Raw genomic sequence first — 23,429 nt, 5'->3', positions numbered from 1 at the left:
GTTGCAGTCACCCCTGTAACCCCTCCTCCCATGGCACAGAGCCCTCAGGGCTCCTCAGAAGCTGGACCTGGACACCCAACAGCAACACCTCCCCTGCCCGCTCACGCAGCTTCCAGTTCTCTTTCTGCTCCGGGCACCTAAGTCCAGCTCCTGGTGCAGCTGGCCACTCGCCTGCCCTGCGATTGGGCCAAGGATGACCACGCGACACACCCAGCCCTGCCTGCATTAGAAGCAGCCCATTAGACGCTGATTCAGACAACGCAGATGGAGGTGTCAGGAGCTCCCGAAACCAACACCCCTGGTGCAGCACCCGCAGAGGGTGGGTCTTCGGGATGCGTTTCTCCGCTAATTCCCCACCCACGCCCACTGTATCACCCATCATGCTCTGAGGATGTTGCACAAACTCTTGCTCCCGGGCCCAGTCCACCCCAACATGTCCTTCCACGCCCGCCCCGGCACTGGGTCCTTCTCTGGCCCCGCCTTCTCTCCCTGGCCAGCCGAGTCCCCAGCATCCCAGTCAGAACCCAGGTCCTCACACTGGGGGCCTCCAAGGACTCCTCAAGTCTCCGTGTTGGGCACCGGGCCTGGCACAGAGGCGGCACTGGTCATTGAGTGTTTATTGAGTAAATGCGCTACTGGGGCAGAAGTGGCCAAGTCCAGTGTATCGAGTGGCGGATGCGCCCGCGTTCCGTCCTGCCCTCTCCTCCGTCACCTGCTCCCTTCCCGCGCCCTCACCTCCACTCTGCAGATGGGACAACTGAGGCAGGTGCAGGTGGGGAAGGAAGACCCCAAGGGTGGCATGGGGGGGGGACTGGCCTACGTTTATTGGGCGACAGGCTGCAGGTGAGAGGCTGACAGAGGGTGGGATAATAACTTAAAAACTGGGGGGGGCGACAGCGACGGCTCCTCAGGACGTCTGTGGAGGGGCCGGGGGTATTTACAAGGGTTTCTACAAAGTGCCCCGCGCCAGCCTGGGGCAGGAGGGAGCCCGAGCGGGAGGGGAGGAGCTGCCTGACCCCACTCCCAGGTTCCCCCCCGCCCGAGGCTTCCAGTTTTTAGTCTTAGCAGCTTGTCCTGCCCCTGGCCCCAGGCCTTGCTCCCCAGCTGCTGGGAGGAATGGAAGTGTCTCAGTTTCCCTTCCTGCCCCCCAAGTCTTCCCCAAAGTCAAGGGATCCAGGTCCAGCTGGAGACGCCTGGGAGGTGCCAGCCTGCTCTGCTCGGCACCCCTGGTCCTTGTCCCTCACAGCAGAGGGGCCCCCACCCTGGCCCCCAGATCTGTCCCAGGAAAGCTGAGGTGATGATAAGGGGGCGCCACAGGAAGATGGGGACCCCAGGCTGCGGCGGCTCAGAGCTCCAGGTCGTTGGAGATACGGGTGACGAGCGTGCGAAAGGCCAGGGCGGTGCCCGCCACACGGCGGAACAGCACTCCCCGCAGGCCTGGCCGGGGCAGCTGGCACACCTCCACTTCGAAGTGGGACAGGGGCTCGGGCCCGCCAGCACCCCCGTGCAGGCAGGCCAGCAGGAAAGGCTGGGGCTGGCGACAGCGGCAGCGAGCGGCCGCTGTGGCCTGGCGCAGCGCCGCCATCAAGGCCTCGGGCGGCCGTGAGCTGGTCAGCTTCACACTCCAGGGGAGTCGGAGCAGCCGGGGGGTGGTTTCCGCTTGATCCCAAGGTAGATGGCAACTGTGGGGGGTGGGGGGAAGGGGGAGACGAGGAGGTCAGAGAGGGGAGCGTTGGGACCCAGGAGGGGACAGGACATGCATGTTCTCCCCCAGCCTGGGCCTGAGCAGAAGCGGGGTGCATGCCCCATGACCCTTCCTTGGGCCACAAAAGAGCATGTGACCACTCTGGCCAATCAAGACTCATGTACTTCTCTGGCCCCAGGTGTTGGCTTGGGGACAGGCACGTGACCTACTATGAGCAATGAATCAGCCTTGGGACTTTGTGGGAATTCCAGGGAAGTTGTTTCTTTAAGGTCTCTAGCCTGGCAGGGCTTGGCCAGTCACAGTGCCAACTGCTTCTGTGAATCCTGTTTTACTGGAACATGGCCACACGTGTAGTTTATGTACTGGAAACCGTGAGTGGCTTTTGAGCTACAGAGCAGAGCTGAGCAGGGGACCTGGGGGTCGGCTGCATCTCTGGCCTCTGCACTTCCCCCTGCTGGGCAGGACGGGCGTAACCCACACCTGGGCCAAGGCTGCCACGGAAGAGGCTTGTGGACTCAGTGCCAACTAGAGGGGCCACGGGGGCTCTGGGGGCATCTGAGGAGCAGGAGCCCCGGCTGCTGGTGGGGGGTGGGATGGAGGCCCGTGGGGCCGGACACGCACTCACCTTGCGACCTCAGGTCCCCCGATTCTCTCAGGTTCGTCTGTGACCCTGGGGAAGCGAAGGGGACAGCATGTCTAACCAGAGGTGGGACCCTCCCACCGCCCCAGCCTGTCTCCCGCTCATGCCCACAGGGCCCTCAGGCCCTGGAATGGTTAGTGCAGGGTGGAGGACAGAAGAATCTGGAACATGAAAAGGTTGTGGAGGACACACACAAACACACACACAGATGCACAAGCCGATTCACACTCTGGCCCATGCTCCATGCAGACACCTCCTGGCTGAGGCTGGCCCCAGCAAAGCTGTCCCCTCCCCTGAGCTGCGCATCTCGTCCCGTGTGCCTATCTGACAGTCTGAAGGTCCCACAGGCTGTGGGTCCTCTCTCTCTCGGGTCACAGCCACACACAGGTTCCTTCCCATGCTAGAAAGTGCCTTCCAAAGCAACACACTGGGCCCAGCCCTTGGGACCTCAGTTGTCCCAGCCCCATGTCACCCATGTCACCGAGTGACTGCCTAAGGCCCCTGGGCAGCTTCCGTTCACTAACTGAGGACGCCAGCTACCTGGTGCCAACCACGCCACCCCTCCCCACAGGCACAGCTGGGGCCCAGGGCACTTACGGATCTTGGATCCCTGGGGCAGAGAGGCGCCCGAGACGCAGCGGTTAGAGTTCTGCCGTTTAGAGGGATCGAGGGTTACCCTGCAGTGCAAGGGGCAGGCGCAGGGTGACAGGACAGGAGGAGGAGGAAGAGAGGGACGCATCAGAGGGCAGGAGGCAGAGTAGAGAGGACAGGTTAAGCCTGTGGCCCCACCCGCCCCAGACCCCCCGCTGTCCCTGGGGACTCACCTTCGGGTCAGTTTGGAGGTCAGCTTGGTGAAGAGGTTGGTGGTTGGGCGGGTCCGCCCGGCGGGTAGGGGTGCAGCCTCGTGGGCCAGCGTGGGAGAGGCAGGGGGTCCATTCTGTACGCCCCCACCGCCACTGCTCCCCGTACGCCTGTCCCGGACCTGGCCACCGTGGAAGGTACTGCGGATGGTGGAGCCGCGGGCCAGGCGGCTCCGCTCACCAGCAGGGGGTGCCAGGCTATGGCTGGAGGGGGAGGCAGGTGGTGCCCGCGCGGTGCCCGAGCTGCAGGAAGAGGGGCAGATCAGGTCAGCCTGGGCCCCTCTCCCCTTTGATGCTTCTCTGTGCTGGCCTAGTGGAGACCAGACCCTCCAGCCATCCGGGGCGGCCTGGCTGTACAGCGTATAAGCCTGGTGTCATTTTTCCCAACTCTCCTCTGCACAGGTGCTTGGGGCAACTGGCTTATCACCTGCCATTCATACCTCAGGAACCAAACAATGTGACCTGGGTCCACGTAAGGGAGAGAGGCCAAGGTCAAGGGCACTTGGATCCAGGACCGTTTCCTGACAGGGACAAGTCAAGAGTAGGGGAACTTCCCCCTCATTTTCTCTAGATGCGGCAGGGGCAGTGAGATCCCTGTGGAAAGCAGGGACCAGATTTCCACTTTCTATGTGCGCAGGCCATAGCGTGGGTCTCAGCCAGCAAGCGCTGACAGTGGCAGATGGCTGCTGCTTCCCTTGCTGGAGTCCCTACCCTGGGAACGCAAAACTCAGTTGGAGACTACATTTCCCAGTCTTCCTTGCAACTGGATGTAGTCACATGACTGCCCCAGCCAATGGGACGTGAGCAGAGGTGCTGGGTACATTTCTGGGTCAAGCCTTTAAAAGGCTGGCAGCTTGCTCTCCAGGTCTTTGTCCACTTCTTGCTGGTTGGAAAACGGTTGCAACTGCTGGAGCAGGGAGGCCTGGGGACCCCCCTGTGGACAAGCCCTTGGGGGGGCCTGTGGTCAGATAGCTCTGTCCCAGAGGACTAAACCGCTACCTTACTTAGAATCAGAAGGACTCACTGACCAGAACTGGAAGGCTACGGCCACAGTGGCTACAGTTTCTGGTTCCTCTGCTCCTGGACCCTTCTCAGCTGCGTGATCCTGGCTGTTACTTGCCCTGAGTCTCATTTTCTCAATTGTCACTGCGGGGCTCTAGGACCCAATAGGAAACAAGCTCCCCTCTGGCGGAGCAGCAGATCCTGTGCTGGGGCTGACCTGGTTAGGGCAGCAGCCGCGCCTGCCTGGAGGCAGGGACATCAGCTCCACAGTACAGACAGGACATGGAGGCCCACAGGGGTGCCCATCACCCAGCCAGCATGGCGTGGGGCCAGGATCTGAACACAGAAGCGACAGGTCCCTGTGTCACGTCTGCTCTGCCCTGCTGTGCTCAGGCCCCCTGCCTGTGTGTTCAGCAGGTGCAAGCCAGCACATATTCCCGTGTCCAGGCCATTGTCCCGATGCCAGGCCCACCCTGGGACTGCAGCCAAGTTGGAATCGGTGTCCCTGGCTGCTGGCTCCAGGGCCTGCACTGTGGCAGGCAGGCAGCCTGGGAGGCAGCCCAGCAGGCACTGAGCTGCCTGCTGCCATCCAGGGCTTCGCTCTGCTTTTACAAAATGCATCAATCAATCAATCCGCTGGGGCTGTCCCAGCCTGTGGTGGGGTGGGGGAGCATGGTGATTCATCCACCATGTGGGGAGGGCTGTGGTCTGGGCACAGGGGGCCCATGCTGCTGAGAGGGTGTCCCGCTCACCTCCCCGCCCGCCCCGTCACCCAGCGCGCCTCCTGCCAGACCTGTTCTCTTTGCCGTTTGCCGACAGGGACGGGCGCTCGGCCCCCGGGCGCTCGGTGCACACATAGGTGTTCCTGCGGGTCATCATGCTGGGAGGCAGGTTGTTCTGTGGAAGACACGGCCATGGGGGGAACAGGAGGTCACGGGACCTGCAGCTCCCGCTCCCCTTCCTCCTGCCGGGTGAGTGAACCGCGCGGGGCCAGGAGGGAGCAGAGGCTGTGGCACCAGGTGAACTCCAAGGGAGTAGGGGGGTCACCCAAGGCTGCCCCTGGCCTTGGGCCCACTCCCAGGTACACACTAGTCCCCAGCGAGTGCCATGTGCACCTCCCGGTGGGTGCCCTGCCACTTCCCTTCCAGCCCTGGCTGCTGACCTGCCCAAGAGCCACCTACTCTCCCTGCTGCACGCCGACCCTGGCCCCGGCTGAGGCCCGAGCTTCCTGTGGCCTCCTGCTGATGCTGCCAGGAGCACATGGATGGGCCTGGGACCCCCAAGGATGACGGCTGCGGTGCTGGGTGAGGTCAGGCTTCCTGCTTCCTGCAGCGTCAGGCCTGCTTGGTTGCACGTTGCAGGCATTCTGGCTGCTCAGAGAGCTGAGGCTCAGGGCCCATCCTCACCCTCTGCTTCTTGGCTCGTGTAGTTCTGGCATCCTGGGCACCGCCCTCGCCTAGTGTGGCTCTGTGCACCCAGCCTGCATCTGTCAGGGCCACCACGCTTGCTGGTGGACAATTGCTCCAAACAGTACCCTGGCGTCTTTTTCATCGGCATCTTGTCCTGCTGGTTTCGGAGCCTGGGTGCCTCGGCGTTGGCTTCGATGTGTTATCGGTCTTTCAGGGGCCACGGGCTTCAAGGACTTATCAAAGGGTCCGCTTCCGGCTTCGCCCACATTCTCCTCCAGTTTTCCTCTGCTTTTTTCCACGGTGTTTTTTCCCTCTACTATTTCCTCCTTTTGACTCGGTGGCTAATCTGCTGTTTCCTTCCTGGTCTGGGTTGAGTTTCCCAGCCGCACCAGGTGCCATTGGTGGAGGGCTGCTCACAGGGCCGCCCTGTTACAGCTTAGGATGCCAGCACCCCATAGCGGAGAGCCGCTTTGAGTCCCGGCTGCTTCGCTTTGATCCAGTTCCCACTAACATCCCGGGGAAGCAGAAGATGGCCCAGGTCCTCAGCCCTGAACCAATGTAGGATGCCCGGATAGAGTTCTTGGCTCCTGGCTTCAGCCTGGCCCAGCCCTTCTGTGGCCACTTCGGGACAGAACCAGCAAAAAAAAACCTCTCCCGTTGCTCTTTCCAATAAATGTATCTTTCATAAACAGACCCTCTCATCAGATTTTTGAATGAGGCCGTTTCACAGATGCTGCTCGGAGAGCTGAGGCCCAGGGCCCATCCATCCTCATCCTCTGCTTCTTGGCCTGTGTAGTTCTGGCATCCCAGGTGCCACTCCAGCCTGGCATGGCTCCATGTGCCCAGCCTGCATCTGTCAGGGCCTGGACAGCCCAGGCCACTTGTCCCAGGATGCTTTGCAGCTCTGGGTCCTGGGTAAAAAGTGGCTCCTCTTTGTACCCAGGAGGCCTTGGGAGGAGACGGGATGACAGCTGCTCCCTGCCTTCTTACCGAGTTTGCAGCACCATCAAGGTCATGACCCAGGGCAGCAGCAGACTCTGGGTACTGCAGAAAGCCCTGTCTGCCCCGGTACTCAGCTCTAGACCTACTTGACACCAACCCCGGGGAGGGGCTGCTCACTGGGGCTTGCTGCACGCAAGGGTGGACGGCCATGTCACGCAGCCTTGGCCCACCCAGCCCACCCCGGCCCCCCACTCACAGGGGCGCTTGTGCTGTCCTTCCGTCGCTCGGGGATCTCAGCCTTGTTGGGGTTGTGGGCGCTGCTGACCATGGGGCTGGAGGGCGGCAGCCCCCGACTGCCACTCCCAGTGGCACTGCAGCTGGCCTTGCGGCCTGGCAGCCGCTCCTCTTTCAGCTCCGTCTCCCCGGTACTGGTCGGGCTGCGTTTGGGGTGCAGGGGGGTGGGGGATGGGCCGCCTGTGGAAGGAGGGCAGCCATCAGAGCAGGCAGCACTGGGGACCAGAACCAGCCCAGGGAACCTCCCAGGCATAGCATCTCCTGGGAATGCTTCAACACCTGAATAGGGGAACAGCTGGGCTGCCACTGTGGTACAGTACCTAAGCCCCTGTCTGTGATGTTGGCATCCCACAGGAGTACCTGTTCTAGCCCCTGCTGGTTCGCTTCCGATCCAGCCCCTGCTAACACGCCTGGGAAGGCAGCAGCTGACCTGAGTCACGTGGGCCCTGATGTAACATTGCAGCTCCTTGCTTCTGCTCCAGCTAGGGGCATTTGCAAGGAGGCCTCTCTTAACTCCCTCTTTCTCTCTCCCCCTCTCTGTTTCTAGAAGTAAAAAACATGTTCTAGAATCACTGAGGTTGAGATAGACACTCCCTCCCACCCTGGGGTTAATCCTGTGCCCCAGAAATGACGGGGATGTCACGAGGTCTGGCTTGCAAAGCGTGGGGGGAGTGTGAGTGGGTGCAGTGGTTAAGGTGCCGCTTGGCGGGCCTGGGTTCAAGGCCCAGCTCTTTTTTTTTTTTTAATATTTTATTTATTTCACTTGGAAGTCAGAGTTACAAAGAGACAGAGAGAGAGAGAGAGAGACACAGAGAGAGAGACCTTCCATCCCCTAGTTCACTCCCCAAATGGTCGCAGAGGCCAGAGCGGGGCCGGCACGAAGCCAGGAGCCGGTCTGGGTCTCTCATGTGGGTGCAGGGTCCCAAAGACTTGGACCATTCTTGTCGCACCCTTAGGCCATAAGCAGGGAGCTGGGTGCGAAATGGAGCAGCCGGGACAGGAACCAGTGCCCATATGGGATGCTGGTGTTGCAGGCAGAGGACCAGACCATTCTACCATAGCACAGCTTCCTCAGCTCCACTTCTGAGTCCAGCTCCTGCTAACGCACCTGGAAGGTAGCAGGTGACAGCTCAATGGCTTGGGTCTTTGCCACCCACGTGGGACCCCTGGACTGAGTTCTGGGCTCCTAGCCTCAGCTGGACTCACCCCTGTGTACTGTGGTCACGCAGAGAGAGAACCAGCAGATGGGAAGGATGACTTGCTTACTTTTTTAAAATTTAAAAACATTTTTATTTATTTTCAGTTGCTTACTTTTAACAGGTGAGTTGTATGCTGTGTAAATTTTGTGAAGCCGGAGGGTAGTGTTAACACTGGCAGAGGGTGCAGGTGGGCGACCCCTCAGGCCTGCTCTCACGGCAGTGGGGGGCTGTCCGCCCACTGCAGTCATCAGCTATCAGCTGCAGAATGTGGGGTGCAGAGAGCCCTCCCTCCTTTCCTTAAGAAGCACCTCCTCTCCCTGTAGAGTGGAGGAGGGGTCAGAGGGCAGGCTCTCAGCAGCCGCTTTGTACAATGTGTCCTGTGCCCCGGATCCGGCAGATTAATCCCAGCCAGACTGTGATAACAGTGCAGCAGGCCTCAACAGAGGAGGCCGAGGAGAGGCGGGCTATCTGCTGTGCTGGTCTCTGAAGCCACTGTCCGAGGCCTGGGAGTGGCGAGCTCCGAGAAAACATGAGATAAATCAGGCCAAGGAACAGCCAGAGGAGCCAAGAGGAAGCAGGACTGGGGGGTGTCGAGGAACTCCCTGTCTTTCTTTTGGCTATTTTGCAAAAATGTATCTACTTGACAGGCAGAGAGGGGGAGAGGAATAGAAAGAGCAAGAGAAACAGGCGGCCAAGTGACCAGTCCCTCAGTCATGCTCTAAATGCCACCGGCAGCTAGGTCCGGACCAGACTGCAGGCAGGAGCCAGGAGCTCCGTCTGGGTCTCCCACATGGATGGCAGCAGCTTAGGTCCTGGCACATGACCTGCTGCCTGGCAGGGATGGCACCGAGGGGGTACAGATGCTGACCCTGGGTCCTGGGGGTCCCTCCCGCGATCACTCACAGAAGTCGCTGTGCCGACGCTGGCGGTGGTAGGTGGACGAGGCGCTGCGCTGGGCCTTGCTGTGGCTGGCACTCTTACTGGAGCTTGAGCCGTTGGTGGTGTCGCTGGGCGCCCGCACCCGTGCCAGGGCCAGCCCTGGGGCGCCCCGGTCCCCACCCTCCTGCAGCAGGGAGATGGGGATGGGCAGAAATCAGGCCACTGTCCCCCCTGCCTCCTGAGGGTCCCCAGGCCGGCGGGTCACTCCCCTCTGACCTCTGTCTTCCTGCCCAGCAGGAGGTAGGTGGCGGTCACTTCGTTGTACTTCTGGCTGGTCAAGGCCTCTCGGATCTCCTCACGGGTGTAACCCATGCCCACCATCACCTCTGGCAGAGGGGCGGAGACAAGGGTCAGCCTCCACAGGTGTTGCCTGCTCCCTCCAGTCAGCACTCATGACCTTTCCCTTCTAGAATATTCCACCCCCCCACACACACATCCCTTCGCCAGCTATGCACCCCAGTGTGGGAGGCACCAGCCAGCACCTGCTCTCGCCCCCACCCTCAGAGTCACTCTGATTGGTTCAGACCAGGTACATGACATAATGATGGCCAAGGAGAATGCACACATTCAGGGACCACCAGCCAGCCTAGGGCTTCTACAAGGGAAACCCCTCCCCTTCCTGTCAGGGCTCCCGGCTGTCCGGGTGGCTGAGGCCAGCTTTGCCCCTAGTGAGGAGGGCCCTGGGGAGAAGAAACTAGATTCTCCACAACTGAGTGCCTGAATCCAGTTGTGCCTGGAGATTTTTCTACTGACACGAATGAGCACTCGGTTAGCAGCAGGTCAGGCCAGATGAACCTGCCAGCTCTGTGCTGACCCGCAAGGTGCCTCCTACACCGGTTCAACCTGATCCTGCTGGGGACCCTCGGCTTCCTGACCCAGTGCTGACTGGTGCTGGCAGGTGGCCTCCATGTAGAAGGCGCAAATGCAGGTGTCCTGGAGTGCCCAGCTGGGGACATGAGGACAGAAGTGGGGAGGAGGGGGCCTTTGGGGAGGTGAGGAATGAGATGCCAATGGCTGGGGCACACCAGCAGGTGTCCCTATTATAGCAACATATTACAGGAGAGGAAGCCGGAAGAAGCCCCGGGCCGGCCCGGCAGACGCTAGAGGAAGCTTGCTGACTACCCTGCACCCCCCAGGCACAGGCGGGGGCCGGGGGGGGCCCTCACCAATCCGCTTGGTGTCAGTGAAGTCCTCCTCGGGCTCCGTGTATGGCTTCAGCTCTTCGCCCTCGTAGCCAATGTTGATCCATTTGTCTTTCATGATTTGCTGAGGGGGAAGAGGGAAGGCAAGTGTCAAAAGGAGGAATGGGGATCCCTCAGCTGCCCCCCGCCCCGCCCCAGCAGGTGCCTGGCACCCCAACGAGGAGCCCCTTTCTCTCTGAAGCTGGCATCTCCTGCTGCCACCCTCCGCCCCCGCCCCATCTGGGGCCTGCACCCTGTAATCAGGCTCATTAGCTAATGACTGGTGTGGGGGGCCCGGGGGCGGCTCACCTCGAGAGTACAGCGCTTGGCGGGGTTCAGCACCAGGAATCTGCGTAGGATGCTCTCACAGTCTGTGGACATGTAGAATGGGACGCGGTACTTGCCGCGCAGGACGCGCTCCCGCAGCTCCTGCGGGGACCAGTCACTTGGCAGGCTGCACCGAGGGGGAGGGGGACGCCCCACCAACTCCTCATGTGGAGACCAGCTTACTGCGGGGTTGGATACCCCGCCCCCACCTCTGCACTCATTCACTCCTCCTGGTCTGTCCAAGGACAGAACTGCCAAGTCCAGGGTCTAAACTGAGGTCCCCTGGGACATCATGTAGCCACGGTGATTTCCCCAGAGAAGCTGTTCTTAAGCTGTGCTAACTCTTCCCTCAGAAGGAATCTTACAAATAAAATTCTAGGAGCCTGGCGAAGGGGGAGCTGGGCCAGCTGGGACCACTGTAATGCCCCTTGGTGCAGGCCTGCACCTGTGCCCCCAGGGGGCACATCTGTCAGATGTATGGCACCTGCTCTGGGTGGGGTGCACCTCTGCTGCCCCAGGTGAACTACAACATTCCAGGTCCAGGGGGCTGCTCCGTGGTCTTGGGGGGTGGGGTGGAGCTTGGGCTCCTCTGCCTGGGGTGAGCGGGGCCTGGGCTGAGGTCTTGGCTCCTGACTCCAGCTGATGCCCGTGCTGGGAGGCAGTGGCTCCGAGGCTCTGAGAGCCGAGGCCTGGAGGCTGGCTTGAGCTCCTGGCCCCCCATTCCTGGTCTTGGTGCTAGGATCAGCTCTGGCCATGGTGTGTGTCTGGGCAGTCAAACGGTGGATGGACGCTTTGTCTATCTGCCCTGAAGTCAGCACATTTTTCCAAATTAAAAAGAACCAAGGGAGATAGAATCAGGTGCCGGGGTGAGACATGAGTGATGTCCAGTCCCTAGGGTGAGACTGGATCTTGGGGTTCCAGAGAGAGTGCTGACCCTCCCTGGACTAAGCAGAGTCCCCCACGTGTCTCACACAGACAGCCACTGTCACAGCGCCATGCCATGGGTGCAGATGCAAGCTTTCCAGAGAGGACACCAAAGCCCCCCACCACCAAAGGTGAGGTCCCTGCCAGGGGACTGTGTGGCTGGAGGCGGGGCCTGAGCCATGGCCCCGCCCCCAACAGGCCTCCCAGGTGTGCGGGGGCGGGGCCTCTGGGAGGCCCTCAGTGGCACCTCGGGTCACAAGGCCAGTCCAGGACAACACTCCCAGCTCCTGAGGGGCCAAGGCCCGGAGCCCTGCCCTGGCTCCCTGCCGTCTCCACAGCCTGTGGTGGCCCTGCCAAGCTGTGGCAAGGGCACAGAGGCCCTGGCCTTGAGCCACAAGCCAATACATTTTTTAAAAAAGGGATTTATTTATTTGAAAGGCAGAGTTACAGAGAAAGAGGCACAAACTGATCTTCGACTGGCCAGGTAACTGCACAGAGTGCTGTGGTGGCATGGGGCTGGGCCAGGCTGAAGCCAGAGGCCACAACTCCAGCCGGGTCTCCCTCCTGAGTGGCAGAGGCCGAAGCACTTGGGCCATCCTTCACTGCCTTCCCAGGTGCTTTATCATGGAGCTGGATGGGAAGAGGAGCAGCTGGGACTTGAACCAGCGCTCACGTGGAATGTGGGTATTGTACTACGCCCACTCTGGGGCAGCTCCCAGCCTGCTGGGTGGCTGGTGCCACACCCTGCCGGAAAAGCTCACGGCTCGCTCACTCGGGTCACCTGTGCAGCTCTCCACCTCACAGGGGAGAAACAGAATCAGGAAGACAACTCTGAAATCACTCCAATTGCTCAGGCCAATGTGGAGCTAGCCCCTGGCTACGTGCCTCCTGGGAGCGCCAACGTGGTGCTCACTGGCCCGTTGGTCGCTCTCCGACACCACAAGGGCTTGGGGCCTGGAGTGCAGGGGATCAGGCCGGTGAAGTACCTGACATTGGAGGCAGCACAGCTGGGACCCTGAGGGGACCTTGACCAGGAGCAAAAACAGCTGCCAAGCTCACAGGAGGGGGGACCACACGGTGCCTGACCCTCCAGTCCACTTGCAACCATGACAATAGCACGCACGGTGGGGGGACACAGAACTGGCCAGCAAGTGCGGCCCCTTCCTGGTCTTTTCCCCGGACTTAAACCTCAGCAGGAAAGGGCCTACCAGCCTGCCCATGCCCCCGCCCCGCCCTGCCCCTGCACCTTGAGGTTGTGCCCGTCGAAGGGCAGGGAGCCGCTGACCAGGGTGTACAAGATGACGCCCAGGCTCCAGATGTCCACCTCGGGCCCGTCGTACTTCTTGCCCTGGAACAGCTCTGGGGCAGCATATGGGGGGCTCCCGCAGAACGTGTCCAGCTTCGAGCCCAGCGTGAACTCATTGCTGAAGCCGAAGTCTGCGATCTTGATGTTGGCTTCGGCGTCTAGCAGCAGGTTTTCGGCCTGGCAGGAAAGGCAGGGAGGGCAGGTGAGGGGGTCTGGTGGGGCAGCAGCCTGGGCTCTGGGTCCTGTCCTTGTGTCAGGGCGGCAGGTGGGTGGCTTGCTGGGGCTCAGGGCTCCGTCCCTGCATCTTGGGGCAGCAACCTCATGTTTCTGGGCTCCAGCCTCCTCCTCCTCCATAGAGTGGGGACAGTCCTACCCCTGCTCCTACAGGGAGCTTCTGTTCCAAGATCACCCTGTTTGGCACACTCCTGCCCCCCGAGCCTCAGTGTCATCAGTGGAGAGGAAGGATCGCTCAAGTCCCCCGGGAACACAAAGAATGATTGCAACGCACCCATCTTCAGCCCCAAGTGCCCGGGCCTGTGGTCTGTTGTGTGTGGGAGGCAGCTTAATGTGGGGTCATGTGAGGTTACATGGAAACACTCTATGAGATCATGTGTACATGTCTGGTGGGGTCATGTGTACACCCGCTATGGGGTCAATGCACACATCTATGGGGTCACGTGGACACATCTAGAAACATCTTGGCTTCACTTGGTGGGCCGGGGCCTCACCTGCGCTTGTGTATTCCACCACCAAGCACCCACTCAATGCAGGTGCCCTGTGTGAGCCGCCAGGCCTCAGTTTCTGTGCACGTAGCCAGTGCCGGCAAGAACCCGTGCAGCACACCGAGTTCCCAAAAAATGCTGCGTGGTGGAGTGTTGGGCCTTCTCCGGCATGTGGTGTGGGGCCACTGCCCAGGCAAGGAAAGCAAGGCACGGAGAGGCCGTCTCCGGTGCACAGCAAGAATGGGGCAGAGCAGGTGCCCAGCCCTGCAGCAGGAGTGCCCACCTCCTCCCACTTGTAACTACAAGCTAAGTCTGCCCTCTGGAAGGTCACTGTGTTATACACCTTTCTCCCAAGCCACGACTTAGCAGCCTTGCCACCCCAGCAGGCTCGTTTCTGTCCAGCATGCCCTGCTTCTGCCCCCAAAGAGTGAAAGAGCCACAGGGAGCCCTGGCCCCAGGCCCCTACCCCCAGCCTAAGGCGGCTCCCCCAAGGGGGGAAAAGACGCCACCCTGCTGCCGCTTTAGCCACTGCCACGACCCTCCAGCAGGGGGCGCCCGCCTCCAGGCTCACCCCCACCTGCCCAGGGGAAAGCCCGGCCTGGTGGGGAAATTCTACAGGAACTGGGCACAGCAGGGTTTAAGATATAATTTTAAACAATGCGGCTTGCATTTTGTACATTTTCTTTCATTTTCCCTGTGATTTATTTTAACAGGGGATTTTTGCAAAACAGCCTGCCTACAATGGATTAGTTTTTCAATGTTTAAAAAAATGGTGTGTGTTTTTCCCACCTATTTGGAAGACAAGACCAGCAGAGACAGAGAGAGAGAGAGGTCATCCACTGGTTTGCTCCCCAAATGCCCACACCAGAGGGGCCTCAGCCAGACTTCAGGGGGAGCCAGGAACTCGTGTGGGTGTCCTATGTGGGCGTGAGCAGCCCACGTGCCAGGGTCACCCTGCTGCTTCCCAGCATGCGTACCAGCCGGCAGCAGGACTCAGGAGGGAAGCACAGGCTCTGTGACACAGTACAAACCCCCCAAGCTGCATCTCAATCCCCAGGCCAAACGCTTGTGTCCAAAGTTTTTGTATTTTAAACAATAATGCCAGGCTGGCATGGCAGCTCAACAGACTAATCCTCCACCTGTAAGCCCAGCATTCCATAGGACGCCGGTTCGTATCTTGGCCACTCCACTTCCCATTCAGCTCCCTGCTTGTGGCTTGGGGAAGCAATGGGGGATGGTCCAAAGCCTTGGGACCCTGCACCTGCATGGGAGACCCGGAAGAGGCTTGTGGCTTCAAATTGGCTCAGCTGCAACTATTGCACCTACTTGGGGAGTGAACCAGCCAGTGCAAAATCTTTATCTTTGTAAATCTAACTCTCAGATAAAAATGAATAAATCTTAAAAAAAAATACAATAAGCCAATCTGGTCCTTCGTTTTAAGTACTCCACGAAAGCCCGCAGGGTGAGGCCCAGCCCAGAGCAGGTACTCCCAAGATGGTGGCTGACTGGCTGATGGAGCCCAAGGTTCCTGTGCCTGACCTGATGGGAGGCTGCATGGTACGTGCTTCGGAGCAGCCCATGTGCAGCTGTGACTCCCAGGGACACACGGCCCCAAATCAGGCCGCCCAGCCCAAGCCCCAAGCACCCTTCACGGCTGCCCTCCCCTCCATGCCGTCCTCCAGCTCTAAGGTCCGGCGGGCCATGTGACTGCCAGGCTGGAAAACCCTCATCGAGAAGGATTCTAGAACATTCTGGAGTCTGAGAGCTCCATCCTCTGCTGTGTCCTTGTCCCACAGCTGGCCCACGATACTTTGTTTCTTTCCCTTGTGTTCTGTAGCCTGGGAAAGTTGGCTGCTCAGGGCGGGGAGGGACAGCCAGGCAAAGGGCTGGCGGGGGCGGGGCTTGGCTTCAAGGCTGGCGGGGGCGGGGCTTACCTTCAGGTCCCTGTGTACGATGTTTTTCTGGTGACAGTAGTGCACAGCTGAGACAATCTGGGGGAAGGTGGGGGTCGGTTACCTCACAGTCTCCACCCCCCAACAAGTCCCTGGGGACGCTGGCTCAGTCACAGCCAGAGGCCTGTAGGGCACCCCCGTCCAGTTCAACACACACATCCCCCAGGACACCTGGAAACCACACCCAGGGCCAAAGAAACCTAGACATTAGGCCCCGCCCCCCCACTCACCCTCACACCTGGGTGTGCCCATGAGCTCATGGCTCACCTGCAGACATGCAGCACCTCCCACCCAGGGCAGCCGGGCAGTCATGCACGCCTGGCAGCCTTGCACCTGTATACTGGGCACACCTTGCTGCCCACACCACCACCCTGCACATACACCTGGGCCCGGCCCACCGCCTCCACACTTTCTCCCACAGCCAGGGCTCCAGCCCCACCCTTAGCCCTGTGCCACACCTGTCTGAACTTGGCTCGGGCCTCCTTCTCCTTCATGCGGCCGTGGGACACGAGGTAGTCAAACACTTCTCCTGTGGGGTGGAGCTGGGTGGTCAAAACACGTGGGGGCGGGGCCGGGCGATCAGAGCAGGTGGCGGTGGGGAGGGGCCCAGGTGGGGCGGGGCCTCACCTGCGCTTGCGTATTCCATCACCAAGTACAGCGTCTTCTCCGTCTCGATCACCTCGAAGAGCTTCACTGCAATGGTGGGGGGGGCAGGCACAGATGAGGGGGGACCCCAGCTTAAGAATACTCCATGATTGTGCCACTGCTCAAACTGCCGGGCCTGGCTTAGCTGCCCATGGGAGGTCGGGGGCCCAGTGTCAGGCAGCACCGTGCAGCCCCAACCAGCGAGACTAAGAGTGTGCCAACCCAAACCCCACTTCTCCCACAAAGCCCCTGCCTGCTGACATGACAGTAAAGCCACGACGGCTCAGCTAGGCACCGAGCGCTCAAGACCTGCACGTCCTCACCCAGGCCTCCCAGGGACCTGGGAGGCAGTGCCCAGCCCCCAGCAGTGACGTCGCTCCTCACCGATGTTGGGGTGGTTCAGGCCCTTCATGATGCGGACTTCACGGAACAGCTGGGTGTGGCAGGGAAGGCAGACAGACAGAGTGAGGCCCAGCTGCCACGGCCAGACCGGACCCACCTCCCACTCCCTGACACTGTCTGGCCACCCTGGGCCCTCCTCCCTGCCTCACCTTCTGAAGGCTGCTGGGGTTCAGCTGGGTTTTGTCGATGATCTTGATGGCGACCTACAAGTGGAGGGGAGGGGTGTCAGGCTGAGGCCCCGCAGGCCCCTGGCTGTGAGGCCGGCTCGTGACGTGGGGCTCTTCTCCATCCCCCTCTCAGGGGAGCCCCTGAAAGGGGGCTCAAACACTTCCCCAGTATGGGGCCCTGGCCGGGAGGTGGGAGCATGGGGTATGTAAGGGTGACCAAGACCTTGAGAATCAACACCTGGGCATAGTCCCGTTCCGCTCTAAAGAGCCTGTGGGAGACGTGGATGGAGCTCGGAGCTCCTGCTTCGCCCTCTCCCAGCCCGGGCTGCGGTGGGCTTCCGGGGAGTGACAGACTGGCTATGAGACCTCTGTCACTGTCACTCTTTCAATAAAAATAAAGAAGCAATTTTCAAAAAGAGAGAAACAGGCCTTGAGTCAGCCAGTGCCGAGAGGAAATCAGAATGTTTGCTCTTGTTTAGAATTAGACATTGGGTCAGAGTGCCGGGTGCTTTCCAGGAGTCAGTGGGTTGAAAAGCATGTATCCAGGGACCGGTGCTGTGGCTTAGCTTGCGACACTGGTATCCCTTATGGGTGCTGGTTTGAGTCCTGGCTGCTCCACTTCCCATCCAGGTCTCTGTTAATGTACCGAGGAAAGTAGTGGAGGACGGCCCAAGCACCCACACGGGAGACCCGGAGGAAGCTCCTGGCTTCGGATCAGCTCAGCTCTGGCCACTGCGGCCACGTGGGGAGTGAACAGGGACATGCAAGATCTATGTGTCTCTCCTAACTCTGCCTTTCAGAGAAACAAATCAATCTAAAGTAATAAATAAAATATCTGCCTCTGTCTTTGTGGCGGGTACCTAGGCTTTGCGGCAGGCACCTAGACTTTGAGGCACTGGCTGACCCCTGCAGGCACAGGGAGCCCAGCCTGGCGCCCTCTGTGCCCCCGATAGGGCACTCCTACAGCAGAGGGCGATGCGTTCCCTGTGGGGGAGCTCCCCTCCCCCTGCTTGCATTCCCGTGGATGCGCGCTTTAAAAACTTGTGCCAAACACTTGGCATGCCAGCACGGAGATGATCATACGGTTCCTCTCCAGGGATGTGTGAGGCGTGCCGCATGCATACATTGTCAGCGGGATGGGAACTCGCCATTCCTGCGCCCCCAGCTCTCTCCGCGCTCACGTGCCAGGACCCACCGCGGAAGGGTGGTCCCACACGCTGGGGTCCCTGGTGGACGAGCAGACGCTTCAGCTTCTCGTCCGGTGCTGCTTTCACGGCCAGACCAGAGTGTCCCTGAACCTCATCCCAAGTCAGGGGCAGGGTGGGGCACGCCATGCAATCGGCTGCTTTCTTAGAATCCGCCTGTGCACCTGTCAGGGCCTGGGGTCTTTGGTGGGTATGATGGGCATGGCGCGAGGGCACCGGGAGAGGCCAGCCAAGGCTAGAGAGCCGACCCTCAGCAGTTTCTCCAGAGCTGGTGGTGAGGTGGGGGAGGGGCAAGGAAACTCAGGCATGCACCTGCCACTTTCGGGGACTGGGGTCTGCATGAACGCGCCTTTTGCACTAATGCTGCCACAGTCAGCGTCCAGCTGAGAGGCTGTCCTACCCTCGAGGTCCCTAAAAGGCTCTGAGGTGCCAGAGTACACCATTCACACATGGGGTGGTCAGGTCTACCCATGCCACCTGAGAAATGCCACACACATCTGTGCCAGCCGCCCTGGCCTGGGGTGGGGATGGGAGTGGCGCTGGCAGGCGTGCCCCGGGACTCCACACTCACCTCGCGGCCCGTGAGGATATGCCGGGCCAGCTTGACCTTGGCGAAGTTGCCCTTGCCGATGGTCCTGAGCAGCCGGTAGTTGCCCACATGCGGCTGCTCCTCGGGGCAGGAGGCGATGGAGTTCCGGCAGCGGGCGCCCAGAGAGCGGCTGGACCAGGATGGCCCTTTATCTGAGGAGCGGCCGCTGCCCAACGTGCCATGCTGGGCAGAGGAAACACAGAGTGAGTCCTCCAGCCTGGTGGTGCCCAGTACCCCCCCCGACCTGGGCCTCCCTTGCAGCCACTGTATCTCTGCACACAGAAGCCCCAGGGCAGTGACCCTCTTCACCCTTCACCACCAGCAGCAGCCCCTTCATATTCCCGGCAGCTCTAGAAGCTGCAGCCTCAAGCTTACCCATGTGGACTCTGTCCCCACTCAATGTCCTGTCCCAACCATCAGCAGCTCCAACCTCCCACATCCTCCCTGCGGTCCCCACTGCAGCCCCCAAAACACATTCCAAGTCCAACACCAACAGGCCTTTTCCCCGGGGCTGGCTGCTTTGGCACAGCTTGCAGCACTGGCATCTCCTGAGGATACCAGTTTGAGTCCCAGCTGTTCCATTTCCCATCCAGTTCCCTGCTTGGGATCTGGGAAAGCAGTCGAGGATGACCCAAAGCCTTGAGATCCTGCGCCCATGTGGGAGACCCTGAAGAAGCCCCTGGCTCCTGGCTCTGGATTAGCTTAGCTCTGGCTATTGTAGTTATTTGGGAAGTGAACCAGCAGATGGAAGATCTCCATGTCTCTCTCTCTCTCTCTCTCTGCCCCTTCTCTCTGTAACTCTGCTTTTCAACCAAATGAATCTTGTGAAAATCAAACCCTTCTACTCCTTACTGCCCCGACACCTGCCAGCAGCCTGGCAGCTTTGGTTACTTCAGGTCTGAAAGGGGCAGTTGCCAGCCATGACCACCTGCCCCCCGCCCCGAGCTTACCAGGGCTTGTGGTAAGTAAGCTGTCTGGACGATCCTGCCCCAAGCCCTGGTCCAGTCCCTGCCTCCTCCCTCCCACAGGAGACACTGCGGCCTCCCCTCAGGGCCCTGACCTGCTGCTGCTGCCGCCCACGCCACTGCGCCTGGCTGTCCCTGACTCTGTATCCTTCCAGCTGCGGCCTCCTCCGCCCCGCTGGTCACCTGCCTGCTCCACGCTGTCCAGTCCCCACTGTGGGCCCCAGGGAGCAGGCCTCCCATTTGGGGCCAGAGGCCCCAGCCAGGGTGGCGCTCGCTCAGACCGGGTGGCCTTGGCGGGGCCCAGGTGAGAAGCCGGACAACAAAGGCAGCTACAGAAAGCAGGTGGCCAGCGGCCACTGAATAGCACTTCAACCACCAGCACCTGAGTGCATCGGTCATCCCTATTGCACAGACTAGAGGGGGCCAGGTTCTCTGTAGACAAGCTTCTCCCTGAAGAGCTTTTCAAGGTCACGTGTCACACCCAAGAGCGGAGGAGGCCAGGGTCAGGTGGCCACAGCCACCCACCCCTTGCCCTGGCCCACTTTCTCCAGGCAGGACCCCGGGCCCTGGTGGGGCAGGGAACTGTCCCAGGTCAGGGCACAGCTGGAGCAGGGTGTGTGGGATTCAAACCCAGGCCTGCTGGCCATGGGCCACAGGGCTGTCCTCAGCCCCGGCCCCTTGAGAGAGATGGGAGAGTGGAGACTGGGGTCCCCAATCCCCCGATACGTAACCATGAAGAAGGCTGGTGGTACCAGAAGAGCTGACAGGTGTAGGGTGGCCCCTCTGAAGGCAGCAGGCCGGTTTGGGGGGACCCTGCACAGGGCATCTGGGATGCTGGGTGAGAAAGCCCCCAGGGATTGGGGGTGGGAGCTAAAAACTGAAAGGCATTGCCAGCTGGCCCGGCTCGTGTCCCCCGCCACCAGCCCGGCTGGCACCCCGACACAGCAGCCAGTTGCTAGGGAACCTGGGGAGGGTGGCCCCCTAGTGGGGGACCTGGGACTTGAGGTAGGGAGCAGGACCCCAGCAGGGCTGTTGCCATGGTAACCAAGTAGCAGAGAAGAGGGGTGCAACCTCAGATCTTACAGGGAGAAAGAGGGGTCCAGTCTGCCCAGCAGGCGAACCTCAGCTACCTGGCCTGCGACTCAGCAGCAGTGGGAAGAAGTCTGGGAATGATGCCCATTTTACAGAGAGGAAAACTGAGGCTGAGTGGGGGCAAGGAGGGCCATGAACCTGTGTCCACCAGATCATCAAGGGGAGCACAGTGGAACCCCAGAGGCTTGGCCCTGCGTACCTGTGTGCACTGGCTCCCCAAAACACAAGATGGGGGGAGGGTGCCAAGGCTGCGCCTGCATGCAAAGGGGCAGACAGGAGTCAGCCCAACTCACCGTGTGTGGTCACCCTGGGGCCAGGCTGCACCCATACCAGGCCCTCAGGGGGTTTCCCCACCCCGTGCCTGTCAGGGCCCTGTGCCCATCAGGGGGAACAGCCAGCACAGGACGCAGGGAGCCAGGGCTTCCAGTGCCCCCAAGGGGCAGATCTGGGTAGCCTCCTAAGAGACAGAGGCAGGCACTCCTGTGGGGAGCTGGGGTGCAGACACTCTGGTGCGGGAGGACTGGCCAGCCGGGCCCCTAAGGGGGTCAGGGAGCCAGGAACTGGGGAGGGGCATGGGACGCTTGGGGGAGCAGCAGTTACCCTGCAGCAGGCCTGGAGCCACCCCCACCAGGCCACCTATCCATGGAGGAGGCTCCAGGCAGACGGACCCCAAAGCTAGGGGGGACTGGAGGGCTCAAGGCCAGGAGCTTTCTGGAAGCAGGGCCTGCAGTCAGGCCTCAGAGCTGGGGTTGATGCAATAGCTGGGGTGGGGGCTTCCTGGGGTACATGAATGCCCTGCAGGACAGGGGAGGCCCTGGGCCATGAAGAGGAGTTGGGGTGCCTCCAAGACAGGGGCCAGGCCCAGAGGGCAACAAGAGGTTGGGGCTTGGCTACGGGTTTCCCACCAGGAGCTGACCTGGCCCAGGAGGCAGGCGGTCAGGCTGGGCCAGGGCCTAGACACCGGAACCAGGATGCCTTAGGGTTGGAAGGGAGGAGACCAGTGAGGGTCCTTCTGGCACATCTGTGAGGTCCCCCTCCCAGTGCTGGGGAGTGCTAGGAACCCAGACACAGGCCTGAGAGCCAGCAGGAAGACCTTGAAGGAGCCAACCAGGGCCCTGGGCCCAGGAGACGTGGAGACCACTTCCCCAGCCTGCCTGTCCAGCGGTCACAGCGTAGGGTGCACCCAAAGCAGGGGAGGCCAGCGCCCACGGCTGCAGCCCAGGGCCAGGCCGCACCACCGGGGATCAGGGGCCTGGGAAGAGGGGGCCAGTTGCTGGCCCGTGGGGAGCATGCTGCTGAGGGAGGGAGGGGTTCCGGGCCGGCCGTGGGAGGGGGCTTCCTGCGGGGTCGCACCCCGAGCGGAAACGGTCAGCAGAGGGGCGAGAGACGGGGGGTCCCTGGAGAGAGGCGCCCCAACACACTGGCAGGTCAGGCCGGGCTCCCCTGGGCCTGGTGGTCCCGGAGGAGGAGGCCGGGGCAGTCACGGGGGTCGGGGTTCGCGCAGCCAGGGTCCCCCAAGGGGCCGGACCCTCCCCACTCACAGTGTCCGAGTTCCGATCGTTGCCCGGGGCCAGCGCCGTCCGCGAAGACATCTTCTCCTCCGGGTCCCGGGTGGGGGAGGGAGAGGCAGGCAGGGGCGGCCGGGTGGGGGGGGCGGGGATCCCGGGGTCCCCTGGCTCCCCCTCCCCCCCCACGCCGGCCTTAGGAAAGGGGGGGACGCGAGCTCAAAAGCCGGACGCCGTGGACGCCGGGGTCCACGCGCCGCGCGCGACGGGGCCAGGGCGCGGCGGCGGCCGCTGAGGATCCTTAGTGGCCCGGCGCCTGGGGGTCCCGGGGCGCCATGGGGGCGCCGGCGGCGGCGGCGGGCGGGGAGGGGGCGCGGAGCCGGCCGGGGCGGCGGCGGGGCCGGGAGGAAGGGACGTCAGGGGGAGGGGCGGCAAGGCGGGGCCCCGGGACCCCTCCCCCGCCGCCGCCGCCGCCGCCGCCACCGGCCCTTAAAGGCGCAGGCCCGTACCGGCCCGGGGCTCTGGGGGCGGAGGCAGGTCTGGGCGCGCCGGTGAGGTCCCGACGCAGAGGGGCTCGTGGAGGTGGGGAGCCCCGAGGGGCGGACAGAGACGGGGAGACACAAAGACAAGGACACAAAGAGGGAGACCACCCCACCCCAGAAGGAGGAGGAGGAGGGCGAGACCCGCCTGCACACCCAGGCCGACCGGCACCCGGGCGCGCGGGGAGCAAGAGAAGCCCCACAGCAGCAGGCCGAGGAGGGCACCCAGGAAACTGTCCCAACAGAGGATCAAGGGCCCAAGGGCGTGGTGGGGGGCTTGGGCCTGGGCTGGGGTGGGGGGCTGGCTCACCTCTCCCCGCCCCCTCCGGAAGATGCCACACCCCAGCGGTGGGCACCGCGGGCGGAGTCTCCTCCCCTGCCCCCCAGCTCTGTCCGCCTGTGTGACCCCCAGGGTGGGCAAGGCGGGAGCAGGTGCCGGCGGTGGGAGGAATGTTGGAGCTGGTTGTTGAACACTCTCATTCTTCAAGAAAATTAAGCTGCGTGAGCAGACAATTAAATTCTATGGAAAACACGAATGCTACATCCGTCTTAACTACTTTAGTCTTCTACTACTGATTATTTAAAGGTTTCTTTTTTTATTGGAAAGACAGAGTTACAAAGAGAAGGGGAGACTCGAAGATCTTTCGTCCACTGGTTCATTCCCAAAGTGACCACAACAGCCAGAACTGGGCTGGTGAGAAGCCAGGAGCTTCTTCCAGGTCTCCCACATGATTCCAGGGTCCCAAGGCTTTGGACTGTCCTCGACTGCTTTCCCAAGCCTCAAGCAGGGAGCTGGATGGGAAGTGGAACAGCCAGGACTTGAACCAGTGCCCATATGGGATGCTGGTGCTGCAAGTGTGCTTGCCTCTGCCCGAGGTGCCCACTCTCCACACAACCAAGGGGCTCTGCCATGCTGGG

At 61.5% G+C, this 23,429-nt stretch overlaps 1 protein-coding gene across 3 annotated transcripts; it reads right to left on the bottom strand.

Moving 5' to 3' along the window:
• Positions 1-602: 602 nt before the first annotated feature.
• MARK4 (microtubule affinity regulating kinase 4) lies at positions 603-22,385 on the bottom strand. Of its 3 annotated transcripts, none has more exons than XM_004597948.2 (18): positions 22,009-22,385; positions 18,393-18,593; positions 16,599-16,652; positions 16,432-16,480; positions 16,030-16,095; positions 15,861-15,931; positions 15,385-15,441; positions 12,669-12,905; positions 10,481-10,600; positions 10,157-10,256; positions 9,207-9,316; positions 8,955-9,114; positions 6,815-7,032; positions 5,001-5,104; positions 3,170-3,448; positions 2,943-3,022; positions 2,331-2,375; positions 603-1,682 (listed from the first exon to the last, which is right to left on the bottom strand). In XM_004597948.2, the coding sequence occupies exons 1-18, from the start codon at positions 22,057-22,059 to the stop codon at positions 1,618-1,620; spliced, it is 2,067 nt and encodes a 688-aa protein (XP_004598005.2). In that variant the 5' UTR covers positions 22,060-22,385; the 3' UTR covers positions 603-1,617. The 3 variants fall into 3 exon arrangements, with proteins under 3 accessions (XP_004598005.2, XP_004598004.2, XP_058530413.1); XM_058674430.1 differs by having other exon boundaries at positions 1,546-1,682; positions 2,943-2,994; XM_004597947.2 differs by lacking the exon at positions 2,943-3,022.
• Between the last annotated feature and the right edge of the window lie 1,044 nt (positions 22,386-23,429).

Source organism: Ochotona princeps, chromosome 16, assembly GCF_030435755.1.
Source record: "Ochotona princeps isolate mOchPri1 chromosome 16, mOchPri1.hap1, whole genome shotgun sequence".
Lineage (NCBI taxonomy): Eukaryota > Metazoa > Chordata > Mammalia > Lagomorpha > Ochotonidae > Ochotona > Ochotona princeps.
The sequence above is the reverse complement of the archived record's forward strand: the minus strand, read 5'-3'. Positions and strand labels throughout refer to the sequence as shown.